Source organism: Ictalurus furcatus, chromosome 17 (genome assembly GCF_023375685.1).
Source record: "Ictalurus furcatus strain D&B chromosome 17, Billie_1.0, whole genome shotgun sequence".
NCBI classification, from domain to species: domain Eukaryota; kingdom Metazoa; phylum Chordata; class Actinopteri; order Siluriformes; family Ictaluridae; genus Ictalurus; species Ictalurus furcatus.
The window spans coordinates 26,248,011-26,270,758 of NC_071271.1; the positions used below are offsets into that span (position 1 = coordinate 26,248,011).

Genomic DNA, 22,748 nt, shown 5'->3' on the forward strand with positions numbered 1-22,748 from the left:
GTCCAGTGGTTCAAATGGAAACTCGAAAAACACTTCAAGTACCTCATGCTTAGCTTGCACCATCGCTCAAACACGCCCCATTTTCATTCAATTTCGTGACCTAGTAGAAGAGGCTCTAGTGTTCTGTATGACTTTGATGACACTATCGGGCAGCCCAGATGTGTTCAGATTGAACTGCTCACAGGCAAGGCCCATAGTGCCAAATGCTCTTCGACAACAGGTCTGTGTATCGGAAGAGGCCACAACTCTTCGTAGAGAATATATATGATCTCCGCCAGCCAGTATTTCCCTGACTAACGTGGAATCATTAGTATTATATCAATCCCTCCTCTCTCACTATGTGGAGATAGAAGATATAAGCCATATATGACTTAATAACTTTTCTGGCCTGAACAAGACCCATGGGTACCACTGAGTCAAAAAGAATGGGTATCTCCACTGGCGCAGTGCCAGCACTGCTGCTGACGTCACTCTTACTCTCATCCGAGAGTGCCCTAATGGGTCTAGTGTCATAGAGGCTACCCAGTGTTGGACCTCTCTCATGAATAACTGACCTTGAGGAATGACTATCAGTGCTGAAGCCATAAGCCCTAACAGCCTGAGGCATGTGCGGAAGGAAACGTTGTTTTCCCTCCGAAACTCAGCCAGGCATTGAGAAGTTTTCTTACTCTCTCCTGACAGTCGTGCTCAGTCCCAGATATGATATTAACTGTGTGGAGATCAACACACTCTTTTCTGGGTTTAATTCTAAACCCAGTTTCTGGTGCTCTCTCGCTTTGTGCTCTGACTGAGCTGTCAATAGCCAGTCGTATATATATGTAGCAATGTCTTTTTCTCTGAGTGGACATAGAGCCGCTTCTGTGCAGTTGCCGAACACTCTCGGGCTGAGAGACAAGCTGAAAGGAAGAACTAAATATTTGTATGTCACACCCTGGATCGCAAACCTCAAGAATTTCCTGTGGTGTGGATAAATTCTTATGTGGAAATAAGCGTCCTTCAGGTCGATGTACGTGAACCTGATGGAGTGCATTTTTACCTTCCAACATGACATTGACCCAAAACACAACCAATACAATGTGCTGATATATAGTAGGTGTGTGAATGTTCTTGAGTGGCCTAGCCAGAGCCTGGATATGAATTCAAATGAACATCTCTGGTGAGACCTGAAAACAGCAGTACAGCGACACTCCCAAACCCACATGACAGATGTTGAAAGGCACTGCAGACAACAAACAGAGAAGATCCTTTAATCCAGGTGTGCCAAGCTTGTAGCATCACACCTACAAAAACATAATGTACTGAGTAAAGGGTCTGAATGCTGAAAATGTAATATTTCAGTGATTATATAAAACTACATTCAAATACACAACAAAATCAAATCAGATTTCAATGAATTGGACAGTTTAAATCAGAAAGAATCTCCTGCTGTAAGGCTACACTTTTCCTTAAAAGCCTAAACTCTCTCTTTAAAGCCACGCCCACTCTGTTTGTCTGCCCATTCTCTCACGTCCACTCTGTCTGTTGCTCTATACACACACAGGACCAGGAAGTTCATTTCAGAGAAAATGAAACTCAGAAAACTCAGAGCCTCTCTCTCTCTCTCTCTCAATGTGAGTGCAGGAAAATGGCAGAATCCAGTGTTTCAGTAGATCAGCTTTCAGTAGATCAGTTCAGCTGTCCAGTGTGTCTGGATCTCCTGAAGGATCCAGTGACTACTCCCTGTGGACACAGTTACTGTAAGGTGTGTATTAATGGCTGCTGGGATCAGGAGGATCTGAAGGGCGTCTACAGCTGTCCCCAGTGTAGAGAGACTTTCACTCCAAGGCCTGTTCTACAGAGGAACAACATGATGGCTGAAGTGGTGGAGAAACTGAAGAAGACTGAACTCCACGCTGCTTCTCCTGCTCACTGTTACGCTGGACCTGGAGATGTGGAGTGTGATTCCTGCACTGGGAGAAAACGCAAAGCCGCCAAGTCCTGTCTGGTGTGTCTGGCCTCCTATTGTGAAGATCACCTTAAACCTCACTTTCAGTCTCCTGCCTTTAAGAAGCACAAGTTAGTGGAAGCCTGTGCGGAGCTCCAAGAGAAGATCTGCTCTCAGCACGACAAACTGATCGAGATCTTCTGTCGTACTGACCAAAGCTTCATCTGTTACTTGTGTTTCATGGATGATCACAGAGGCCATGATACGGTTTCAACTAAAGCAGAAAGAACTGAAAAACAGGTGAGAACTGGACATCATTATTCTTTTAAAAGTCTAAATATATCTATTCATAATCTAATTTCTATTTAATTGATTTAATTATTTATATGACTGTCATTCACTTTTATTAAAATACAGTGTTGTTGGTAAGAAAGTATTTAATAGATATATTATAGATATATATAGATATAGATATATTTAATAGATATATAATATATATATAGATAGATAGATAGATAGATAGATAGATAGAGAGAGAGAGAGAGATACACTACATAGTGTGTAACATGACTGGAAAATGCAAAACGTGTTTGAAGTCTCATTTCTGAGTACACACCCTCAACTAAATGACATGAAGAGTGATTGTGGAATTGTAAAACGTGGGGAGAACTCTGGGAACTTGAGCTGGACCTCTGGGTGGCTTCTGCTTCGTGCTAAATAACCAGGACCCAAAGAGCTCCAAGTAAACTGATGTATTTTAGGATTCATTTCCAAAACCCTGTATCTGTTGTTCTGGATGTAGGAGTCCTGATCAGGGTTGAGGTGGATCTGGAACTTCTCCTAGTAACACCAGGCACAAAGCAGGAGAATTCACCCTATAGGCCACCCTGGAGCACAATGCATACACATTCTCACACTCATTCACACCTAGGGGCAATTTAATATAGCCAGTTCACATATCTGCATGTTTTGTGGGAAGTAGGAGGAAACCAGAGAACCCAGAGGAAACCCACACAACCATGGGGAGGACACACAGACAGTAACCCAAGCCCAGGATTGAACCCAGGACCTTAGAGCTGTGTAGCTGTACTGCCACCTACTGCATCAATTAGGAACAACTAGGGTTCAGGCATGATGTTTATCATAACTTTTAGTTATTTCATAACCCCAATTCAATTTTCTGCAGGTAAAAAAGAGACCTTAATCTGCCTGAATGTGAGTGGATTCATGGTGTAGTTCAGTACAGTGAATACTGCTGAATTCTGTTAATGTTTCTGTAACAAAAACAACATTATTTCTGCAGCTGCCATTTTCACACAAAACTAAGCTTATTATGTAATAAGTGCTGAAGAAAATATGAACATAGAAGTGACTTTGTTTTGGGTCTCTATTTTAGTCAAAGTAATATTTCTAGTTTTAATTTCATTTCTAGCACTAATGCTTTTTTACCCAATTTATTTAGTATTTTTATGTATATTCTTTTACTATAATCATGTAGAACATGAGCTCCTGATGCAGAAATAATGAAATGTATTTTATTTGGTCTCAGAATGAGCTACAGGAGGAGCAGATGAAATCCCAGCAGAGGATCCAGGAGAAGCAGGAGAAGGTGCAGGAGCTGAAACAGACTGTGGACACTATTAAGGTGAGGAGTGAACACACACACACACACACACACACACACACACACACACACACACTAAACTCTTTCTCTTTGTGTGTGTGTATGTAACAGATGTGTTCACAGGCAGCAGTAGACGAGAGTGAGAAGATCTTTACTGAGATGATCAGCTCCATGGAGAAAAAGCGCTCGGAGGTGAAGGAGCTGATCAGAGCTCAGGAGAAAGCTGAACTGAGTCGAGCTGAACGACGCCTGAAGCAACTGGAGCAGGAGATTGCTGATCTTAAGAGGAGAGTCACTGAGCTGGAGCAGCTTTCACACACACACGATCACATCCACTTCCTCCAGGTAACACTCACTGTCTGATCTACAGAGGGCGCTGTTCCTCACAAAGTTTCCTCCTAAAAGCTCATTACTGCAACAATAAATGTTCCTGTCTGAGATCACAAGTGTGTGTTTGGTCTGATTCAGTCTGAGATTCATTCTTTCCTCTCCTTCACTTTTCTCCTTCTCTATTATGTGTTTCCTCTCTGTAGAGTTTCCCGTCTCTCTGTGTTTCTCCTGGATCTGAGGACTCACCCAGCTTCACTGTCCATCAACATCTCTCATTTGATGGAGTGAGGAAATCTCTCTCAGATCTGAAAAAACGAGTGGAGGAAATCTGTGAGGAGGAATTCAACAAAATCCATCCACAAGGTAAACAAGCAAACATTTGTCATAACAAATATTATGAAGATTAGATAAGAACTGAGGCCTTAATTCCTACATAAAGTCCATGAGAAAATAAAACACACATATTGTCAGAGCTTCACCTGGGAAAAGTGTTTGCTTGTTCTCATGGTTTAAGGTTTTGAGGTGTCGCTGATTCTTACATTCGAATGCTGCACAGTGTTGGGACATTTTTGACCAATAACTCGATGAAGCTCTAAATCCAGTAAAACTCCATGGAGACGAGTCTGACTAGGAGCAATGAAGTCTAATCTAATCTAATTTAAATTCAGTCTCATTTTTCATTTTCATGCTTTAAACTGTTTCCACCTCATTTTTCCGTCTCCATTTTGTCTCTGTGTCTCCACAGCTGCAGCAGTTCAGATGATTTTACCCTCGGAACCAAAGAGCAGAGAAGATTTTCTGCATTGTAGGTGTAACACACACACACACACACAGACTCATACACACACTCACATACACACACACACACACACACACACACACACACACACACACACACTAGAAATCCTGTGATTAATATCTAACCTATGGACATTTTATTGTTTTAGATTTATGTTATCTGACTCTGGATCCCAACACAGTAAATCATCACCTCATTCTGTCTGAGAAGAACAGAGCGGTGAAGCGCAGTGGGACAGAACAGCAATACTCTGATCATCCAGAGAGATTTGACTCCTTGTATCAGGTGTTGTGTAAGGAGAGTGTGTGTGGACGCTGTTACTGGGAGGTGGAGTGGAGCGGTGATGGTGTGTACATATCAGTCTCATATAAAGAGATCAGCAGGAAAGGAGGGGGTAAAGAAAGTTTGTTTGGATTCAACAGTCAGTCCTGGAGTCTGCGGTGTGCTTCTTCCTCTGTCTCTTTCTTCCACAACAACATTAAGACTGATCTCCGAGGTCCAGCGTCCTCCAGAATAGGAGTGTATGTGGACCACAGTGCAGGAACTCTGTCCTTCTACAGCGTCTCTGACACGATGAAGCTCCTCCACAGAGTCCACACCACATTCATTCAGCCTCTATACGCTGGGTTTGGTATGTGGAGTGTTAACTGGACTGTGAGGTTCTGTGATCTGAAATGAAATGTTGGTAAAAGCTTTTAGTAAAATTATAACTGAGGTGTTAGATTTATTTTCTCCCAGAGTTAGAATTGTACTTTTGTGTGCAGAAACTGTAACAGTGCTACATTATTATTATTATTAGTAGTAGTAGTAGTAGTAGTAGTATTAAAATGTTTTAGATAAGTAATTATATACTTTATGAGGGTTTTTTAGTACCACGTAAAAAAAAATGAAGATTAGGAGAATAAAGTAAAAATGACATGGCAGTAATGTTGGTTTTATATCCATCTATCTGTCTATCTTTCTATCTGTTTCTCTATCTATATCTATCTATCTGTCTGTCTGTCTATCTATCTGTCTATCCGGATCTAAAAGTATTGGAACACTGTATATGTCCAAAAGTATGAATTGATGCTAGCAACATGCTAATTAAAGCTAGCAATGTCCTAAAACATGCTAGCAACATGATAAATTATGCTAACAATGTGCTGAAAAATGCTAGCAGTATGCTAATTCATGCTAGCAACATGGTAATTCATGCTAGCAGTGTGATAAAACATGCTAATTCATGCTAGTACAATGCAAATTGATTTTAGCAGTTTGTTTAAACATGCTAATTCATGGTAGCAACATGGTAATTCATGCTAGTAACATGCTAAAATATGCTACCAACATGATAATCCATGCTAAACCACCCAGAACATAGCAACTGCTTAGCAACAGCCTAGTAACCACCCAGAACACCCTAGCAACCACCAATCTGTCTATCTGTCTATCTATCTGTCTATCTATCTAATCAATTCTATAATGATTGTCACTCTGTCTATATTTCAGACTCTCTTTCTCAAGCCAACATCAAAGTTTATTATGATGAACTTTACCTATCTAGTTTTATTTTATATCTTTAACCATTTTCTGGTCAGGAGTCAGGAAACACACAGTGCACTCTGAGAGCATAAACAACAATTTCAGAAGTTTAAAAAATATATTAATAAGTAACTACTATATCTCATTGACACACAAGAATTCAGAACCTTTTAGCTGTCTACTACAGTGTATTGGAGATGAAATTAAATAATGACTTTCATCTTTAATTTGAGGATATTTACATCCAAATCAGGTGTAGGAATTACAGCACTTTTTATAATTCCCTCATTATTCCCTCATTCTTTCACTTACAAGTACGCAGATAAAAGTGTAGAGTTGATTTCAGGTGTGGCGTTTGCATTTGGAATCTGTTCTTGTTAACTCTCAATATGAAGTCCAAAGAGCTGTCACTGCCAGTGAAGCGAGCCATCATTAGGCTGAAAAATCGAAACAAACCCAAAAAAATTAGGTGTGGCCAAATCAACTATTCAGTACGTTCTTACAAAAAGAAAGAATGTGTGTTGTGCATGTACAGAGGTCACATTTTCTCCAGGAATCTGTTCATCAGTGGCTCAAACCCGTCCTGCAGTCTTAAAAAAAAGTGCCACAAAGAACCAAATAGGGTGTTTCATAGCGAGGCCATAGAAGAACCTTTTTCGGTTCCACAAAGAACCTTTTAGTGGATGGTTCATTGAAGAACCATTTTTTCCTTAGTGCCACAAAAAAACTTCAGGTTCTACAAAGAACCAAGATCTTGTATTGATGTTTCCAGATGTGGAGGGAGGAACATAGGATGGAAGTAGACGCCAACCCGAATTTTCAAGGTGTAAAAGTCACATTTATCCAGAATAGTAATCCATATCGAACAATCATATAAAAATCCAAATAACATTGACACAAAGATTACATTTTCACAGGCTTAATGCGTATTAAACTAGATTTTTATAAGCATTTTTAACAGTTTAAAAACCTGAACATTTTACCACTTGCCAGTCGTCCTTGATTTGATTAACATTTATTGGACTCTGTTATAAATATCCGTCACGTTTTGAATCAATACATGTATTATTTGAATCTCTAGATTAATTTATGGTTTAGGATCTTCTCTGTTCTCATGATTCATTCCCCATTCAATTGTGTCTTCTGGTCCTACAAGTGGTCTCTCAGAGAGAGATTGGTTCATTTTTGTGACCACACAAACACAACATCCTTTCAGTCATGAATGAAATGACTTGGGAGATGAACTAATCAATTCTGTTTCCTGTTCGTACAAGAGTCAGAATTGATTAGTGAATCTCCCGAGTCAGAACGAATCACTCTCTGTCTGTGTCCGAAATGGCGGACTACCCTACTACACAGTAGGCAAAAAGCAGTACGTCAGAGGGGTGGTATGTCCGAATTCTCAGTAGGAGAGAAACACACGGACAACGGACTGCTTCCGGTCAGATTTTACAGCGCGCGAGTTAAAAAAAAAAAATGTCGGAAGACAGCGTCGGCTCTTTTTAAGTATTAAAGCGTGGTTAAACAGGACTTGTTGAACAATATCTGAATAAATTGTTAAATTGTTGAAGATTTAAACAAGAAAACAGTTGTCACAGCTTTTGAAACATTTTTTATGATCTCCATCATGACTTAGCGGCCAAGCTAACGGTAACAAATTCACCTCAGCCCGTTAACCCCGCCCACATTACATCACTAATTCACTTCACTTTCATGAAATTACTTTGGTTTCATTAATTTATTAATTTATATGCTTAATTATTTATGAACTGATAATATTTGTGAAGTTAATTTTTCTGTTCTGCATTTATTTTATTTCATTTATTTATTTAGCTTAATGGTATTATCTTAGTATGTTTAGAAAAAAATGACAATGCTATAAATGTTTTTGCTGATTGTTGCTTGATGTTACTTGAGGCACAGGTGTGTCTTATGAGAACATTTTTGAGATGATGGGTCAGATAGAAATTCCACAACAAATACCATTATAATTGCATTGTTTTAATTGGTTCCATCAAAACTAATACATTTCCCATTAAAAACATTTGAATTTGAATACAGGAAATGAAAGTCAGTCCTATATGGGTTGCAAAGTAAACAAATTCACTTGCTGTCCATAAAGGAATGGCTTGAGAATCGCATATCCACCCCTGACCAAATGAGTGAGATATGTTAGAAATAAAGGTGGAGTTGAGGTGAAGAATTGTCACGGGTGACAGGTAAGCAGCCTCTCATATATTCTTGAGTTGTGATTGAAAGGATTAAATGATCAATCTCCTGGCCATGGTCGTTGGGATGTACTCGCTTCGTTCCAACAACGTACTATATGCTATAACGTCACCATGTCGAATATGGGAATACTCGCCACGTTCTAACAATGTACAACTACAGTATAGCTCTTTAATGTTTTGGGGCTGTCTTTCTGCCAGAGGACCTGGACATTTTGTTAGGATACATTGCATCATGGACTCTATCAAATATCAACAGATATTACATGAAAGCCTGACTGCATCTGCCAGAAAGCTTCAAATGGGTCGTGGTTGGATCTTCCTGCAGGACAATGATCCAAAACATACATCAAAATCAACACAAAAATGGTTTACTGACCACAAAATCAAGGTCCTGCCATGACCATCCCAGTCCCCTGACCTGAACCCTATAGAAAACCTGTGGGGTGACCTGAAGAGGAGAGTCCACCAGCGTGGACCTCCAAATGTGAAGGGCTTTGCACTCCTGTGTTGGTTTTAATGTCCGTAATGTAAATTTGGTGAAGATCTGAGAACATACATTTTTTCCTGCAAAAATGGTAAAGGGCCTTTGTGTTTTTTGGGGAAAAAAAGGCAATGTTCTCCAATGTTCACCTAATTCATCGAGTGCATTAGGGAGGTGAAGACTGACACAGTAGTGCACTTAGTTTAGTCCCATCATGCTCCAGAGCTGACATCTGAGACTTATTTCCAATGTTACTCTCAATACATCAGTTAACGGACATGTACAGTGCACGACTGGATGGAAATATATTATATACAGTATAATATCATTTTGTACTTTCAGCCCTCTCTGAGCTTTACCTTTTATGGAGTTTTTTCATAACTCTGTTGGCTTTTAAAGAATAAGAGCTAAAGCTCAAAGCAATGTTTGTAAATTGCTTGAATGTCTTACACCATGTTACAGACATATTGACATTGAAATTTAAATGGTAAATGTGATAATTTTTTGGTATCTGATACCTTTTTGCTGGGTTTTAGTGAACGTTCCATGATGCTACACAAGCTTCAGAAGTGCAAGGGCACTTCCCACAGCATTCAGCTAATGCAAAGTGGAGTTCCCTTTGAAAGGGAAAATTCTTGAATCCCTTTGCCTTTAGTTATGGCTCTGCTTTCCTGTGATTGCTTCTGCAACGACTGTAATGTGTCTGTGAATGTTTCGCTCACCAGTCTGGGTGCTTGGCCCACGAAAATGCTGCTTGCAGCTTTAATTATTATTTTATTCATTACAAATGAATGTTGGAGCAACTGTTCTTTTTTTTATTTCCCCCTATATCCCCCCCCCCCCCACCACCACCATATTCACGGCCAATTCCCGCCCATCAGGTAGCTCTTCCCGGTCACACAACAGCTACCAACTAGGAAGAATTTTTGATGTTTAGAGGAAAAAAGTGGTGACAGAAACCTTTTCATCTGCATGTACTATTTAATAATGAAAGGGACTGAGAACACAGAGAGAAGGGCTTTAGACAAGGAGGTGACAAAGAAACTGAAAGTCCCTCTGAGGACACGTACATCAGAGTCTCTAGTTTGAGAAGCAGATGTCTCACAGGTCCTCAACTGGCAGCTTTATTGAAAAGTCTGAGACTGGCCAATAAAAGGAAGAGATTAAGAACACAGACATCGAACAAAGGAAGACTGGAAACAGGTGTTATGGATATATGAATCTAAGTTTGAGGTGTTTAGAACACCTCAAAGAACAAAATTGTGAGACAGGAAAACCACCTTCTGTCAAGCACAGTGGAGGAAAGATGATGGTCTTGGGGTGCTTTGCTGGTGCTAAAGTGGGAGATTTATACATGACAAAAGGGATTTTGAACAAGGAAGGCTATCACTCCATTGTGCAAAGCCATGTCCTACCTAACCCTAACCCTACAACAGAACAATCACCCAAGTTCAATCTATGCAAGAACTATTTAGAGAAGAAGCAGTCACCAATGTGTGGGAGGTGCTTCAAGATGCATGGGGTGAAATGTCCTCAGATTACCTCAACACTACTTAAGAGTAGCATGCAGGACTTCATGTGCTCAGACTTTGTTTCAGAGTTTTGGCAAAAGACTTGGCTAGTATTTTGGATTAGGATGTTCCAAGGATGGTTTTGGGGTGAGTGATGAAGGATGGAATGTGTGAGGGTGGGGTTGGGATTAATAGAAGATGGACTTGAGATACAGTCTCATTTGAAATGATTGCAACCGCAAGGCCAATTCATTTGTTTTTGCTGTAGACTGAAGATTCATCAAAAGAAGAAAGTTTAGAATTTCAGCTTTTATTTTCTAGTATTTATACAGTGATCAAATATAGCATTAAAAATATCCTGCCCAATATTGTCTAGGCCCCTCTTGTACCATCAAAACAGTTCTGCCTGTTGAGGCACAGACTCCACAAGATCTCTGAACGTGTGCTGTGGTATCTGGCAACAAGTCTTTAGCAGCAGTCCTGTAACATTGAGAGTTGGGGCCTCCATGGATCGGACATGTTTGTCCAGCACATCCCACAGATGCTTGATCAGAGTGAGATCTGGGGAATTTGGAGGTCGGGTCAACACCTTGAAAACTGTCATGTTCCTCAAACCGTTCCTGAACAATTTTTGTGGTGTGGAAGGGCGCATTATCCTGAAAGTGGACACTGCTATAAGGTAGTACCATTACCATGAAGGGGTGTATTTAGTCTGCAACAGTGTTTAGGTAGGTGGTACGTGTCAAAGTAACATCCACATGAATGCCAGGACCCAAGGTTTCCCAGCAGAACATTCCCCAGAGCATCACACTGCCTCTGCCAGCTTTGCTTCTTTCCATAGTGTATCCTGGTGCCATCTCTTTCCCAGGATATACGACACATACGTACCCGGCCAAACACATGATCATGATTTATCAAACCAAGCCACCTTCTTCCATTGCTCTATGGTCCATATCTAATGCTCACGTGCCCATTGTAGGTGCTTTCGGCAGTGGTCTGGAGTCAGCATGAGCACTCTGACCAGTCTGCGGCTACGGAGCTCCATACGCGGTAGAATTTTCTATATATCTGCATAAATATGACCTAAAACATCATTAGATTTTACACATGTCCTAAAAATAGACAAAATATACCCAATTAAACAAATGAAACAAAAAATATTACACTTGATCATTTATTTATTAAGGAAAATGATCCAATATTACAACCCCAATTCAGAAAAAGTTGGGACAGTATGGAAAATGCTAATAAAAACAAAGAGGTGTGATTTGTAAATGTATTTTGAATTGTATTTAAACAAAAAAACGTATAAAGACAAGGTATTTGATGTTTTACCTAATCAACTGCATAGTTTTTTGAAGGTAAACATTTATTTTGTAATTGATGCATGCAACACATTCCACAAAAGTTAGGACAGGGGCAATTTAGGACTAACAGCGATGTGAAAGTTGAAATAAGAAGGTGATGTGAAACAGGTGAGGCAATCATTTAATCATAGTATATAAGGAGCCTCCAAAAAAAAAAAAGGCCTAGTCTTTCTAGGCCAAATCTCGCCGATCTGCCAACTGATGCATCAGTGAATAATCCAACACTCTGAGAAGAACATTCCCCAAAGACAAATCAGTAGGATTTTGGGTATTTCACCTTCTACAGTGTACAATATAATTAAAAGATTCAAGGAATCCAGTCAAATCTCGGTGCGTAAAGGGCAAGGCCGAAAACCGCTTCTGAATGCGCGTGATCTCCGATTCCTCAGACGTCACTGTCTTAAAAAAGGCATGAGTCTGTAATGGAGATCCTGACATGGGCTCGGGAATACTTTGTTAGTCAAAATCATTCACCACTGCACCCACAGATGCAAAGCAGAAGCCATACATCAACACTGTCCAGAAGCTCCACCTACTTCTCTGGGCTCGGTCTCATCTGAGATGAACAGTAGCACAGTGGAATCCTGTTTTGTGGTTTGGTGAGTCGACGTTTCAAATAGTTTTTGGACAAAACAGCCGTCGTGTTCTCCGGGCCAAAGAGGAAAAGGACCATCCAAGTTGTTATCAGCGTCAGGTCCAAACGCCAGCGTCTGTAATGGTATGGGGGTGTGTCAGTGCCCATGGCATGGGTAACTTGCAAAGATATTTGGTTTCACATTAAGTGTTTGCATTACGATTGGTTAACGCACAACCCTATAATGTGGAAACTTCACCTGTGGAGAATGATCGGGATTGGGATTCATAGGAAGTTAATCAGAAAGAAGAACAAGGAGGAATTAGGTCTTTATGGATTCATTGTGTATTTCAGAATGGAAAATATTGCTATACAACCTCGTAATGTTTCTGTAATAACAATCTTATTTCTCCCTGTTATATAAGACGAGGCTGAGATGGATGCAATTGCAGTTAATTGTCTTTTAATGAAATGCAGGCAGACAAATATAAAAACAGAAGATGACATCAGGGTCAGAAACTGGCTTAGGTCAGGCAGTCAACAAACATGATATACTAAGCAAAGGCAGAGAATGAAAACCAGAGTAGCGATGGCAGACGATAACAGGCTTGGAAATGCCAGATGAACAAAGAAACTGAGTGTATATTTTGGATTCAGTTCCAGACTGTGGTTGGGACACTCCAGGACTTTCATTGAGTTATCCTGAAGCCACCCCTGTGTTTACTTGGTGGTACGCTTTGGGTCATTGTCCTATTGATATGTAAACCATCACCCAGCCTGAGATCTTGTGCACTCTGGAAATGTTTTCACTTAGGATTGCTCTATATTTTTCTGCATCCATCCTTCCATCTAAAAAATGGTATTAAGTCCGGTATTCAGATTCGGTTTCAGTCGGGAGTCGCTCGTTCACGCGACTACTCTTTGTGTTACTAATTAAAGAGGCGTGCTCAGCACTTGTAAGGACTATATTAGTGTGCCTGCCAGTTGTAACTACAGCAGAAGCGATTATTGACCCAGGCGAACAGTAACTGGTAAGTGTTTCTTTCTGGATTTTTTAGTTGAAACTAGTTTTAGCACCGATTGTCAGATAGAAGCTGTAACTGTGCTTCCTTGTTGCTACGAGCTGTATACCCGTTGCTACATTAAAGCAAATTCCAGTATTCAGATTCGGTTTCGGTCGGGAGTCGCTCGTTCATGCGACTACTCTTTGTGTTGCTAATTAAAGAGGCGTGCTCAGCTGAAACACATCAGTATTTATTAATTAAGAAACGCTGAGGCGGAAGCGTCAGCCCTTGTCGTGACCGAGCTTGTGTAAAGACCTGCGAGTCTACCTGCGCGAGTCCACCGAGCAAGGACACCAACAAGACACCCCACGTGCTGCTAAGTATACTTTTTTCTCCCTTTATTCCTCTTGCTGTTACCTGTTTACACACACTAACATGTGTCATAAGTATATCCCTGTTATTTGCCACAGGCGCAGACCGTGGCATTCTCCCAGAAACATACGCAACTTGGACAACCTACGCTGTCTGAATGCAGCCTCTGCAGGTTCCCTCTCATTCTTAATCGGACTTTGGAACTGCCAATCTGCTGTCAACAAGGCAGATTTCATTCCTGCATTTGCAACCCACTCCAACCTCAGTGTGCTGGCTCTGACTGAGACCTGGATCCATGCTGAGAACACTGCCACACCCGCTGCCCTGGCCTCCAACTTCAACTTCTCCCATACCTCACGCCCCAGACGAGGGGGTGGTACAGGTTTGCTTATCTCCAAAACATGGAAATGTACCTGTCTTTCTCCCTCTTGCTCATACACTTCCTATGAATTTCATGCTGTTACAGTCACTGACCCTGCCAAAATGCACTTTCTTGTTGTTTACAAGTCCTCCAGGTCAACTGGGGAAGTTCATCGATGAATTTGACACGCTACTGTCCACCATCCCGGATGATGGAAATCCGCTTCTGGTCCTTGGTGATTTCAACATTCATCTAGACAAGCCACATGCAGCTGACTTGCTCTCCTTCCCACATTTGACCTCAAGCAGTTCACCACACCAGCAACCCACAAAGCCGGCAAACAGCTTGACCTCATCCTCACACGTAATTGCACCACACATAATCTTCTCATTACTCCTCTCCACACCTCTGACCATTTCTTTATCTTAACCAAACTAAGAGCATCTGAAAGGAAATGGCGCAAATCAAACAACTCAAATGACCTAACCAATCACCAGACACTTCTCTCCTCTTTTTCCAATAGCATCTCTACTGCTAAAGCCACATACTACCAAGAGAAGATTGGTAGTTCTCCCAACACCCGCATTCTCTTAAAAACCTTTTCCTCTCTTCTTTGTCCCCCTCCTCCCCCTTCCCCTACCTCTCTTACTGCAGATGACTTTGCCACTTTCTTTTCCAACAAGGTTATGTCAATCAGGAACCAGTTCTCAACCCCAACATGCATAGACCGGCTCCTCCTCCATGTAACTCCCAACTGACTTCCTTCTCTCCCCTCTCAGAGTCTCTGCTTGATATATCGCTTTGCTTGTATTTTTCTAATTTGTAAGTTGCTTTGGATAAAAGCGTCTGCCAAGTGAATAAATGTAAATGTAATTAGGTGATGCTCAATGCTTGGTTTCCTCCATACCTGCTGCTAGGAATTGTGGCCAAATAGTTTCATCTTCAGAGGATCTTGCTTCTCATGGTCTGAGAGTTGTTCAGGCAAAGTTCAAGTGGACTCTAATTAATGTTTTAATGTGGAATGGCTTCCCTCTGTCCTCCTGTAAGGTTCTCGCAGACCTGATTCTTGATCTCCTTCAAAGTGGCCACTGGGTTCCTGGTTACCTGTGTGACCAAGGACCTTAATTAGGGCCTGCAATAGCTTAGTTTGTCTGTTCAGCCAGATCTAGGAAGACGGTTGGTGGTTCCAAACTTCTTCCATTTGAGAATGATGTTTAAGTCTTTTATTTTTAATAAATTGAAGAAACATTCCAAAAACCTGTTTTTGGTTTCTCATTGTGGAATATTGTGTGTAGAAAAAAAGTGAGTTGAATCCATTTTAAGATGAGTCTGAATGTTCTAACAGATGCGATCACAGGTAGCAGTAGATGAGAGTGAGAAGATCTTTACTGAGATGATCAGCTCCATGGAGAAAAAGCGCTCGGAGGTGAAGGGGCTGATCAGAGCTCAGGAGAAAGCTGAACTGAGTCGAGCTGAACGACTCCTGAAGCAACTGGAGCAGGAGATTGCTGATCTTAAGAGGAGAGTCACTGAGCTGGAGCAGCTTTCACACACACACGATCACATCCACTTCCTCCAGGTAACACTCACTGTCTGATCTACAGAGGGCGCTGTTCCTCACAAAGTTTTCTCATTTCTCAAAAGCTCATTACTGCAACAATAAATGTTCCTGTCTGAGATCACAAGTGTGTGTTTGGTCTGATTCAGTCTGAGATTCATTCGTTCCTCTCCTACACTTTTCTCCTTCTCTATTATGTGTTTCCTCTCTGTAGAGTTTCCTGTCTCTCTGTGTTTCTCCTGGATCTGAGGACTCACCCAGCTTCACTGTCCATCAACATCTCTCATTTGATGGAGTGAGGAAATCTCTCTCAGATCTGAAAAAACGAGTGGAGGAAATCTGTGAGGAGGAATTCAACAAAATCCGTCCACAAGGTAAACAAGCAAACATTTGTCATAACAAATATTATGAAGATTAGATAAGAACTGAGGCCTTAATTCCTCCATAAAGTCCATGAGAAAATAAAACACACATATTGTCAGAGCTTCACCTGGGAAAAGTGTTTGCTTGTTCTCGTGGTTTAAGGTTTTGAGGTGTCGCTGATTCTTACATTCGAATGCTGCACAGTGTTGGGACATTTTTGACCAATAACTCGATGAAGCTCTAAATCCAGTAGAACTCCATGGAGACGAGTCTGACTAGGAGCAATGAAGTCTAATCTAATCTAATTTAAATTCAGTCTCATTTTTCATTTTCATACTTTAAACTGTTTCCACCTCATTTTTCCGTCTCCATTTTGTCTCTGTGTCTCCACAGCTGCAGCAGTTCAGATGATTTTACTCTCAGAATCAGAATACAGAGGAGATTTTCTGCAGTGTAGGTGTAACACACACACACACACACACACACACACACACACATTATAAATCCTGTGATTAATATCTAACCTGTGGACATTTTATTGTTTTAGATTTCTGTTATCTGACTCTGGATCCCAACACAGTACATCATCACCTCATTCTGTCTGAGAAGAACAGAGTGGTGAAGCACAGTGGGAGAAAACAGCGATACTCTGATCATCCAGAGAGATTTGACCCCTTGTATCAGGTGTTGTGTAAGGAGAGTGTGTGTGGATGCTGTTACTGGGAGGTGGAGTGGAGCGGTGATGGTGTGGAAATATCAGTCTCATATAAAGAGATCAGCAGGAAAGGACGGGGTAAAGAGTTTGGGTTTGGATGCAACAGTCAGTCCTGGAGTCTGTGGTGTTCTTCTTCCTCTGTCTGTTTCTGGAACAATGGCATTGACACTGATCTCCGAGGTCCAGCGTCCTCCAGAAGAGGAGTGTATGTGGATCACAGTGCAGGAATTCTGTCCTTCTACAGCGTCTCTGACACGATGAAGCTCCATACTACATTCATTCAGCCTCTATACGCTGGGTTCAGGATGAGGGGTTCTGACTCGACTGTGAGGTTCTGTGATCTGAAATGAAATGTTGGTAAAAAATTTTTAGTAAAATTATAACTGAGGTGTTAGATTTATTTTCTCCCCGAGTTAGAATGGCACTTTTGTGTGTAGAAACTGTTACAGCCATTTTGCAATTTGTTATTGTAGAGTTGGAATTTGGGGTTGTTTGGTGCAGCAACCAGCTAGCGTAATCTATTATTTGGGATTGTGTTACATTTTGTAAAGTTTGGTGCTGTGTATGGTCGTGGGTTACGTGTGGTGCAAGAGGACTATATATGACGTAGGTTAACCTTCTGACAGGACACACGGAAATGGAGAGCTGGGAAGTACACCTTTTTTGACCATGCTCCTGCACGGCAATTCAGAACAAGTCATTTTACGTTAATTTTAACAGCAAGGTTCATTTTTTTCCTGTCAAGAAAATAATGGACTTTCATATCAACGGTATGTGAGGAGAGTGCGTTAATCCAACCAGGCATCGAACAAATCGCCGACACAGTAACAGTTCCACATTATTATTATGTTTTGAATAAATAATTACATTATGACAGTGTTTTAGTTCCATGTAAAAATAAATTTAAAAAATGAAGATTAGGAGAATAAAGTGAAAATGACATGGCGGTAAAGTTGGTTTTATATGTATATAGACTAATACATGTTTTAACACACTGCTAGCATGATTTAGATATAGATATAACTATCTGTCTCTCAATCTATCCAGCTATGAAAGTACTGGAATGCTGTCTAGCTCCAAAAGTATAAATTCATGCTAGCAACATGATAAAAAATTATAGCTATGTATTTAAGAATGCTAGCAATATATTTATTCATGCTAGCAATGTGCTAAAACATGCTAGTTCATGCTAGTGTGGTATTCCCAAGTGGAGGGAAACGTTAATCCCAAATTTAGTAAATCCATCTACGCCACCCTGGGGGAGAACCAGGGAAATGCTCCCAAATGAAGGCACACATAAGTTTCACCAATGTTGACAAGGAACATGAGAGTGAGACACGAGTATGAATATAAAAGTTAGATTTTATTATGACACTTAAGCATCATTAAAACTTAACATACAAATATAGAATCACTCTCCCATGAAGCACAATAAGGATTTTTAAAACTGAGCACTTCTCCAGGCCCAGGCTTGGTGGGAACAAGGCAGGCCAGCTACAGCTCGGGAGGTCATCTAAACCCACCTTAATTCACACCAAAACCATCGAACACTACCTACACCCTAAGGGGGTTGTTGTGTTGGCACACTGAGCACGCTGTGAAGCACACACCACCGAATAAATGCAGCTAGCCTCCCCTGTCCCACCAAGACTCACTTTTTCCTGGAGAGAAAGAAGACACCGGTTAACCCAAAATTACACAAACACTGAACAATAAACAAAGAAAGACAAATATTACAGACACTGTGGGGTGGTGGCTAGATCACTCAGGCCCACTGACACCACCGCATGAAATAGAAGCAGTTAACAGCACTTAAGCAGGATCAAAATTATGGTAAACAGTAAATAAAATGAAAAATATAGCATGGAGCCAGTAAGGCTTTACATACACCCTCTCAATATTAAGGTGGTTGTGTGGAACAACAAACCTGAAACAGGTTTGAGGCTGGAAAACACAAATTTACCACTTAGCCTCTCAGACTATGTGTGGTTGCAGAATATAAGCCAAACATACATCCAAAACTAAAGTCAACAAAACAGACACTAGCACAACAAACAATACTAGACAAAGCAAGACAATAAATAAAACGAGGAAGCAAAACAATGAGATAAAGCAAGAAACCTATCAAGCAAAACAGATCAGGTGAAACAAAACAGCAGCGGCGTCACATGTAGCATCTTCAGCTAGGGATTTGCCTTAGAGTAGATTTAGATGCTCAACTCCCCACTCTCACCTTAACACAAAGATCGCAGTGTCAACCAAAATCTACCAAGTCCCAATGTGAAAAAGGGAGGTGTACATGCCATTGGGTTGAACAAACACTAGACGCGAAGTTGTATGATTACTCACAGGTACCACGGCTTGACATACACATATTATATATCGACATACATACACATATCATTATATATCGACATACATACACATATCATTCAGCCACCGGCTAAATGTTGCAATCACTGAATGTGATCTCCAGCACCAACTCGCCACAATGCATGCGCCACCAGCGCCGCTTTAAACAAACAAATTAGCCCTGAGATGTTCACCTCATTACAACGTGAGGAAAGCCTGAACGGAAATGGGAACCGGAAATGCCAGGGGAGCGAGGAACTCGAATAACCAAGATACCTATGCACCTACCAAAATAATGGTCCTTAAATAGTCGGGTAGCTCCCACCCTATTGGTCTGCCAAAGCCATACCACGAGCAGAGCCAATAAGATAGTTAAATCGCTTATCCGGCCACACTTGCAAAGTGCTAATTCATGTTAGCAATGTGTTAAAGCATGCTAATTCATGCAAGCAAAGTGCTAATTCATGCTAGCAACATGCTAATTCAAGCTATCAAGTTGCTGAAACATGCTAGCAAAATGCTAATATATGTTAGCAGTGTATGAAAACATGCTAATTCATGTCAGCAACATGTTTATTCATGCTTGCAACATGCTATTCCATGCTAAATCACCCAGAACACGCTAGCAACCACCTTGCAACAGCCTAGCAACCACCCATAACACTCTAGCAACCAGCAATCTATCTATCTATCAACTCTATAATGATTGTCACTCTGTCTATATTTCAGACTCTCTTTCTAAGGCCAACATCAAAATTTGTCGTGATGAACTTTACCTATCTAGTTTTATTTTATATCTTTAACCATTTTCGGGTCAGGAGTCAGGAAACACACAGTGCACTCTGAGAGCATAAACAACAATTTCAGAAGTTTTAAAAAATATATTAATAAGTAATTACTATATTTCATTGGCACACAAGAATTCAGAGCCTTTACTGAGACACTTGAAACTGAGCTCAGGTGCATCCTGTGATCATCTTAGAGATGTTTCTACAACTTGATTAAAGTTCTCCTGTGATAAATTCAGTTGACTGATGTAGAGGAAATGGATCTGTTTATACAGGAAGCTGTAGAAATGTGGGGTAAAGTCAGGTCCATAAATATTTGGACATTGACAGTTATTTTTAATTTTAGCTGTCTACTACAGTGTATTGAAGATTAAATTAAATAATGACTTTCATCTTTAATTTGAGGATATTTACATCCAAATCAGGTGTACAAAGTTTTCAGGTTCTACAAAAAACCCCATTTCAAAGGTTCTTTGAAGATTCATTCAAAAAAAGGTTCTTTATGGCACCAATAGATCCAAAACTGCTTAAAATTAACTAGGATTTTTTTCTACAATTAAACAATTTTCTTATATACATTGTTTTAAAAAAAAACCTAGCGCAACAAGATTTGAAAAGATGATTATTTATTGAATTACAAGTCGATCTGTGTATGTGTGTGTGTGTGTGTGTGTGTGTGACTGAGTGATGGAGAGAGAAAGTGAGGGGGAGAGAGTATATTAATACATAACATTTAACTCAATTGTGACGAGGAACAATTTTAAATAATGCAGCAGATCTTTTTCTTGGCATCACATACTTATGTCAACCTTAAAATGCATTTCATTCTTTACAAAACAAGCCTAGTGGCTCTGTATTAAAAGAAACTGCTTAAATGTGACTACAACAGAGAGAGAATTAGTTTGTATATTTCGTATGCTACCAAAAATCACTAATTGGATGTGACAGGTCTAGGTCAAAGGTCATCATCAAATATAATTATGTTGACAGGTCAAAGGTCTTCACCAACCATCATTTTCTTAACAGCTGTCGTTAACGGTCATCATCTTCAATCCTAATTATATTGAGAGAATCACGGCAAAGATAATATTACATATGGTCTACACTTATGTCACAGATGTTGTTAAAAATGAATAATGGTTTATATAATAGAGGTTTGTTGTAATCTGTAATCACACACACGCACGCACGTGCACAAGCGTTCGAGGGTTAAGGCAGTGCTGGAAAATAATGGTGGCCGCACAAAATATTGACACTTTGGGCCCAATTTGGACATTTTAACTTAGGGGTGTACTCGCTTTTGTTTGAGAGGACAGCAAATTTACACTGTTATACAAGCTGTACACTCACTACTTTACACTGTAGCAAAGTGTCATTTCTTCAGTGTTGTCACATGAAAAGATATAATCAAATATTTACAAAAATATGAGGGGTGTACTCACTTTTGTGAGATACTGTATATATATATATATATATATATACCCATGCACTTTGTGAAGGTGCAAGGGGATAAAGCTAGCCTGAAGGGAAGAACCAGAAATTGGTATGTGTTGTCTCCAAACGCAAACCTCAGGAACTTCCTGTGACTGGGCAATATTCCTATGTGTAAATATGCATCTTTCAAGATTGCGGTTCAGATGACGCAGATCTAAAATTGGCCGCATACTCCCATCTTTTTTGCCAACCAGGAAATAATGGCTGTAAAAACCTCCCTCCGTTAGGGAACGGGGTACATGTTCTATGGCCCCTTTGTCCAAAAGGGAACTTACTTCCTGCGCTAACATTGGGCTCTGCTCTGTGCTGACAACTGTGGTGAGCACACCTCTGAACTGGGGGGTCGAGCTCTGAACTGGACCCGGTAACCCTTTTCTATGGTAGACAGAACCCATGGCAGGCCCTACAGTAGCACTGGGGGCTAACTGCCCTAACAACCTCATGTCCCCTGATACGTCCCTCCGTGACCCATCAGGACCGTTCCTTCCTTGCCTGCTTTGCTTTTATGATCATTCTTAGCTCAGGCCTCTTAGGAGGCTGTGGCTGTAGCCACGTGTAGCCCCCTGGCTTTCTGCAGGGGGAGGCGGGCCGCCACACTCACCTTCTGTGCCTCCCTCGAACTACCGCTGGCCCGGGCTCCACTCAAGGAGGCCCGGGCGAACTTGACACGACAGGGAAGGAACTGGCTGAATGCGGCCGTTTGCTGTTTTGATTCGCCAAACCTGTCGGCGATGGCATTAACCGCGCCGCCAAACAGGCCGGAAGGTTTAACATGGGCGTTCAGCAAGGAGACCTTATCTTTGTCCCCCATCCCTGAGAGGTTGAGCCATAGGTGCCTCTCCGCCTCAACCAGGCTACCCATTGAACAGCCGATATGACGGGCCATTTGTTTGGTCACCCGGAGAGATAAATCTGTGATGCTGCGCAGCTCTGCCACTGCCACTGCAACACTGCCGTTGTATTCAGTAACCCCCAAGCAAGACCCGCTGCTGCATAGGCTTTGCCCACCAACGCCGAGGTGGCCTTACAGGGCTTAGAAAGTAAAGTTGGCCTCCCTAAATTACCTACTGTTGATGGACAGAGGTGGCCTGCAAGCGATTCCTCCACCTTTGGCATTACTAAGTAGCTGTGCTGCTCACACCCCATGATGGCTGAGTAATCAGACGTCGCAGGGTTATAAAAACGGCTAGTGTATGGTGTTCTCCAGAAGCGTGATATCTCATCATGCACTTCCGGAAAAAAGGGGAGTTTTCTGCTGTGTGAGGGAGCTTTATATTTATTTTCACTGGAGAGCAAGTGCTCGTCCAGCCTGCTACGAGCCACTTCCTCTTCCCCGGGTCAGTCTATATTCAACTTTTCAACTGCCCTAGTGATCA

The 22,748-nt window shown here is 41.1% G+C and overlaps 2 protein-coding genes across 2 annotated transcripts; both read left to right on the plus strand.

Moving 5' to 3' along the window:
* The first annotated feature begins 1,600 nt into the window (after positions 1-1,600).
* LOC128621588 (tripartite motif-containing protein 16-like) lies at positions 1,601-5,600 on the plus strand. Its single transcript, XM_053647463.1, has 6 exons — positions 1,601-2,224; positions 3,474-3,569; positions 3,660-3,893; positions 4,082-4,241; positions 4,624-4,683; positions 4,826-5,600. Exons 1-6 carry the CDS (start codon positions 1,625-1,627, stop codon positions 5,353-5,355), a joined length of 1,680 nt encoding a protein of 559 aa, XP_053503438.1. The 5' UTR covers positions 1,601-1,624; the 3' UTR covers positions 5,356-5,600.
* An 8,720-nt stretch (positions 5,601-14,320) lies between these two features.
* LOC128621590 (tripartite motif-containing protein 16-like) lies at positions 14,321-17,788 on the plus strand. The gene is made up of 5 exons (XM_053647465.1): positions 14,321-14,465; positions 15,448-15,681; positions 15,875-16,034; positions 16,417-16,476; positions 16,571-17,788. Exons 2-5 carry the CDS (start codon positions 15,448-15,450, stop codon positions 17,086-17,088), a joined length of 972 nt encoding a protein of 323 aa, XP_053503440.1. The 5' UTR covers positions 14,321-14,465; the 3' UTR covers positions 17,089-17,788.
* Positions 17,789-22,748: the final 4,960 nt, after the last annotated feature.

Excerpts from the sequence above, each read along its gene's own strand:
- LOC128621588 (XM_053647463.1), top strand. The coding sequence starts at position 1,625 with ATGGCAGAATCCAGTGTTTCAGTAGATCAGCTTTCAGTAGATCAGTTC. Across the intron at positions 2,225-3,473 it reads CAGAAAGAACTGAAAAACAG|AATGAGCTACAGGAGGAGCA; the intron begins GTGAGAACTGGA and ends ATTTGGTCTCAG. Across the intron at positions 4,684-4,825 it reads CAGAGAAGATTTTCTGCATT|ATTTATGTTATCTGACTCTG; the intron begins GTAGGTGTAACA and ends TTATTGTTTTAG.
- LOC128621590 (XM_053647465.1), top strand. The coding sequence starts at position 15,448 with ATGCGATCACAGGTAGCAGTAGATGAGAGTGAGAAGATCTTTACTGAG. Across the intron at positions 15,682-15,874 it reads ATCACATCCACTTCCTCCAG|AGTTTCCTGTCTCTCTGTGT; the intron begins GTAACACTCACT and ends TCCTCTCTGTAG. Across the intron at positions 16,035-16,416 it reads CAACAAAATCCGTCCACAAG|CTGCAGCAGTTCAGATGATT; the intron begins GTAAACAAGCAA and ends GTGTCTCCACAG.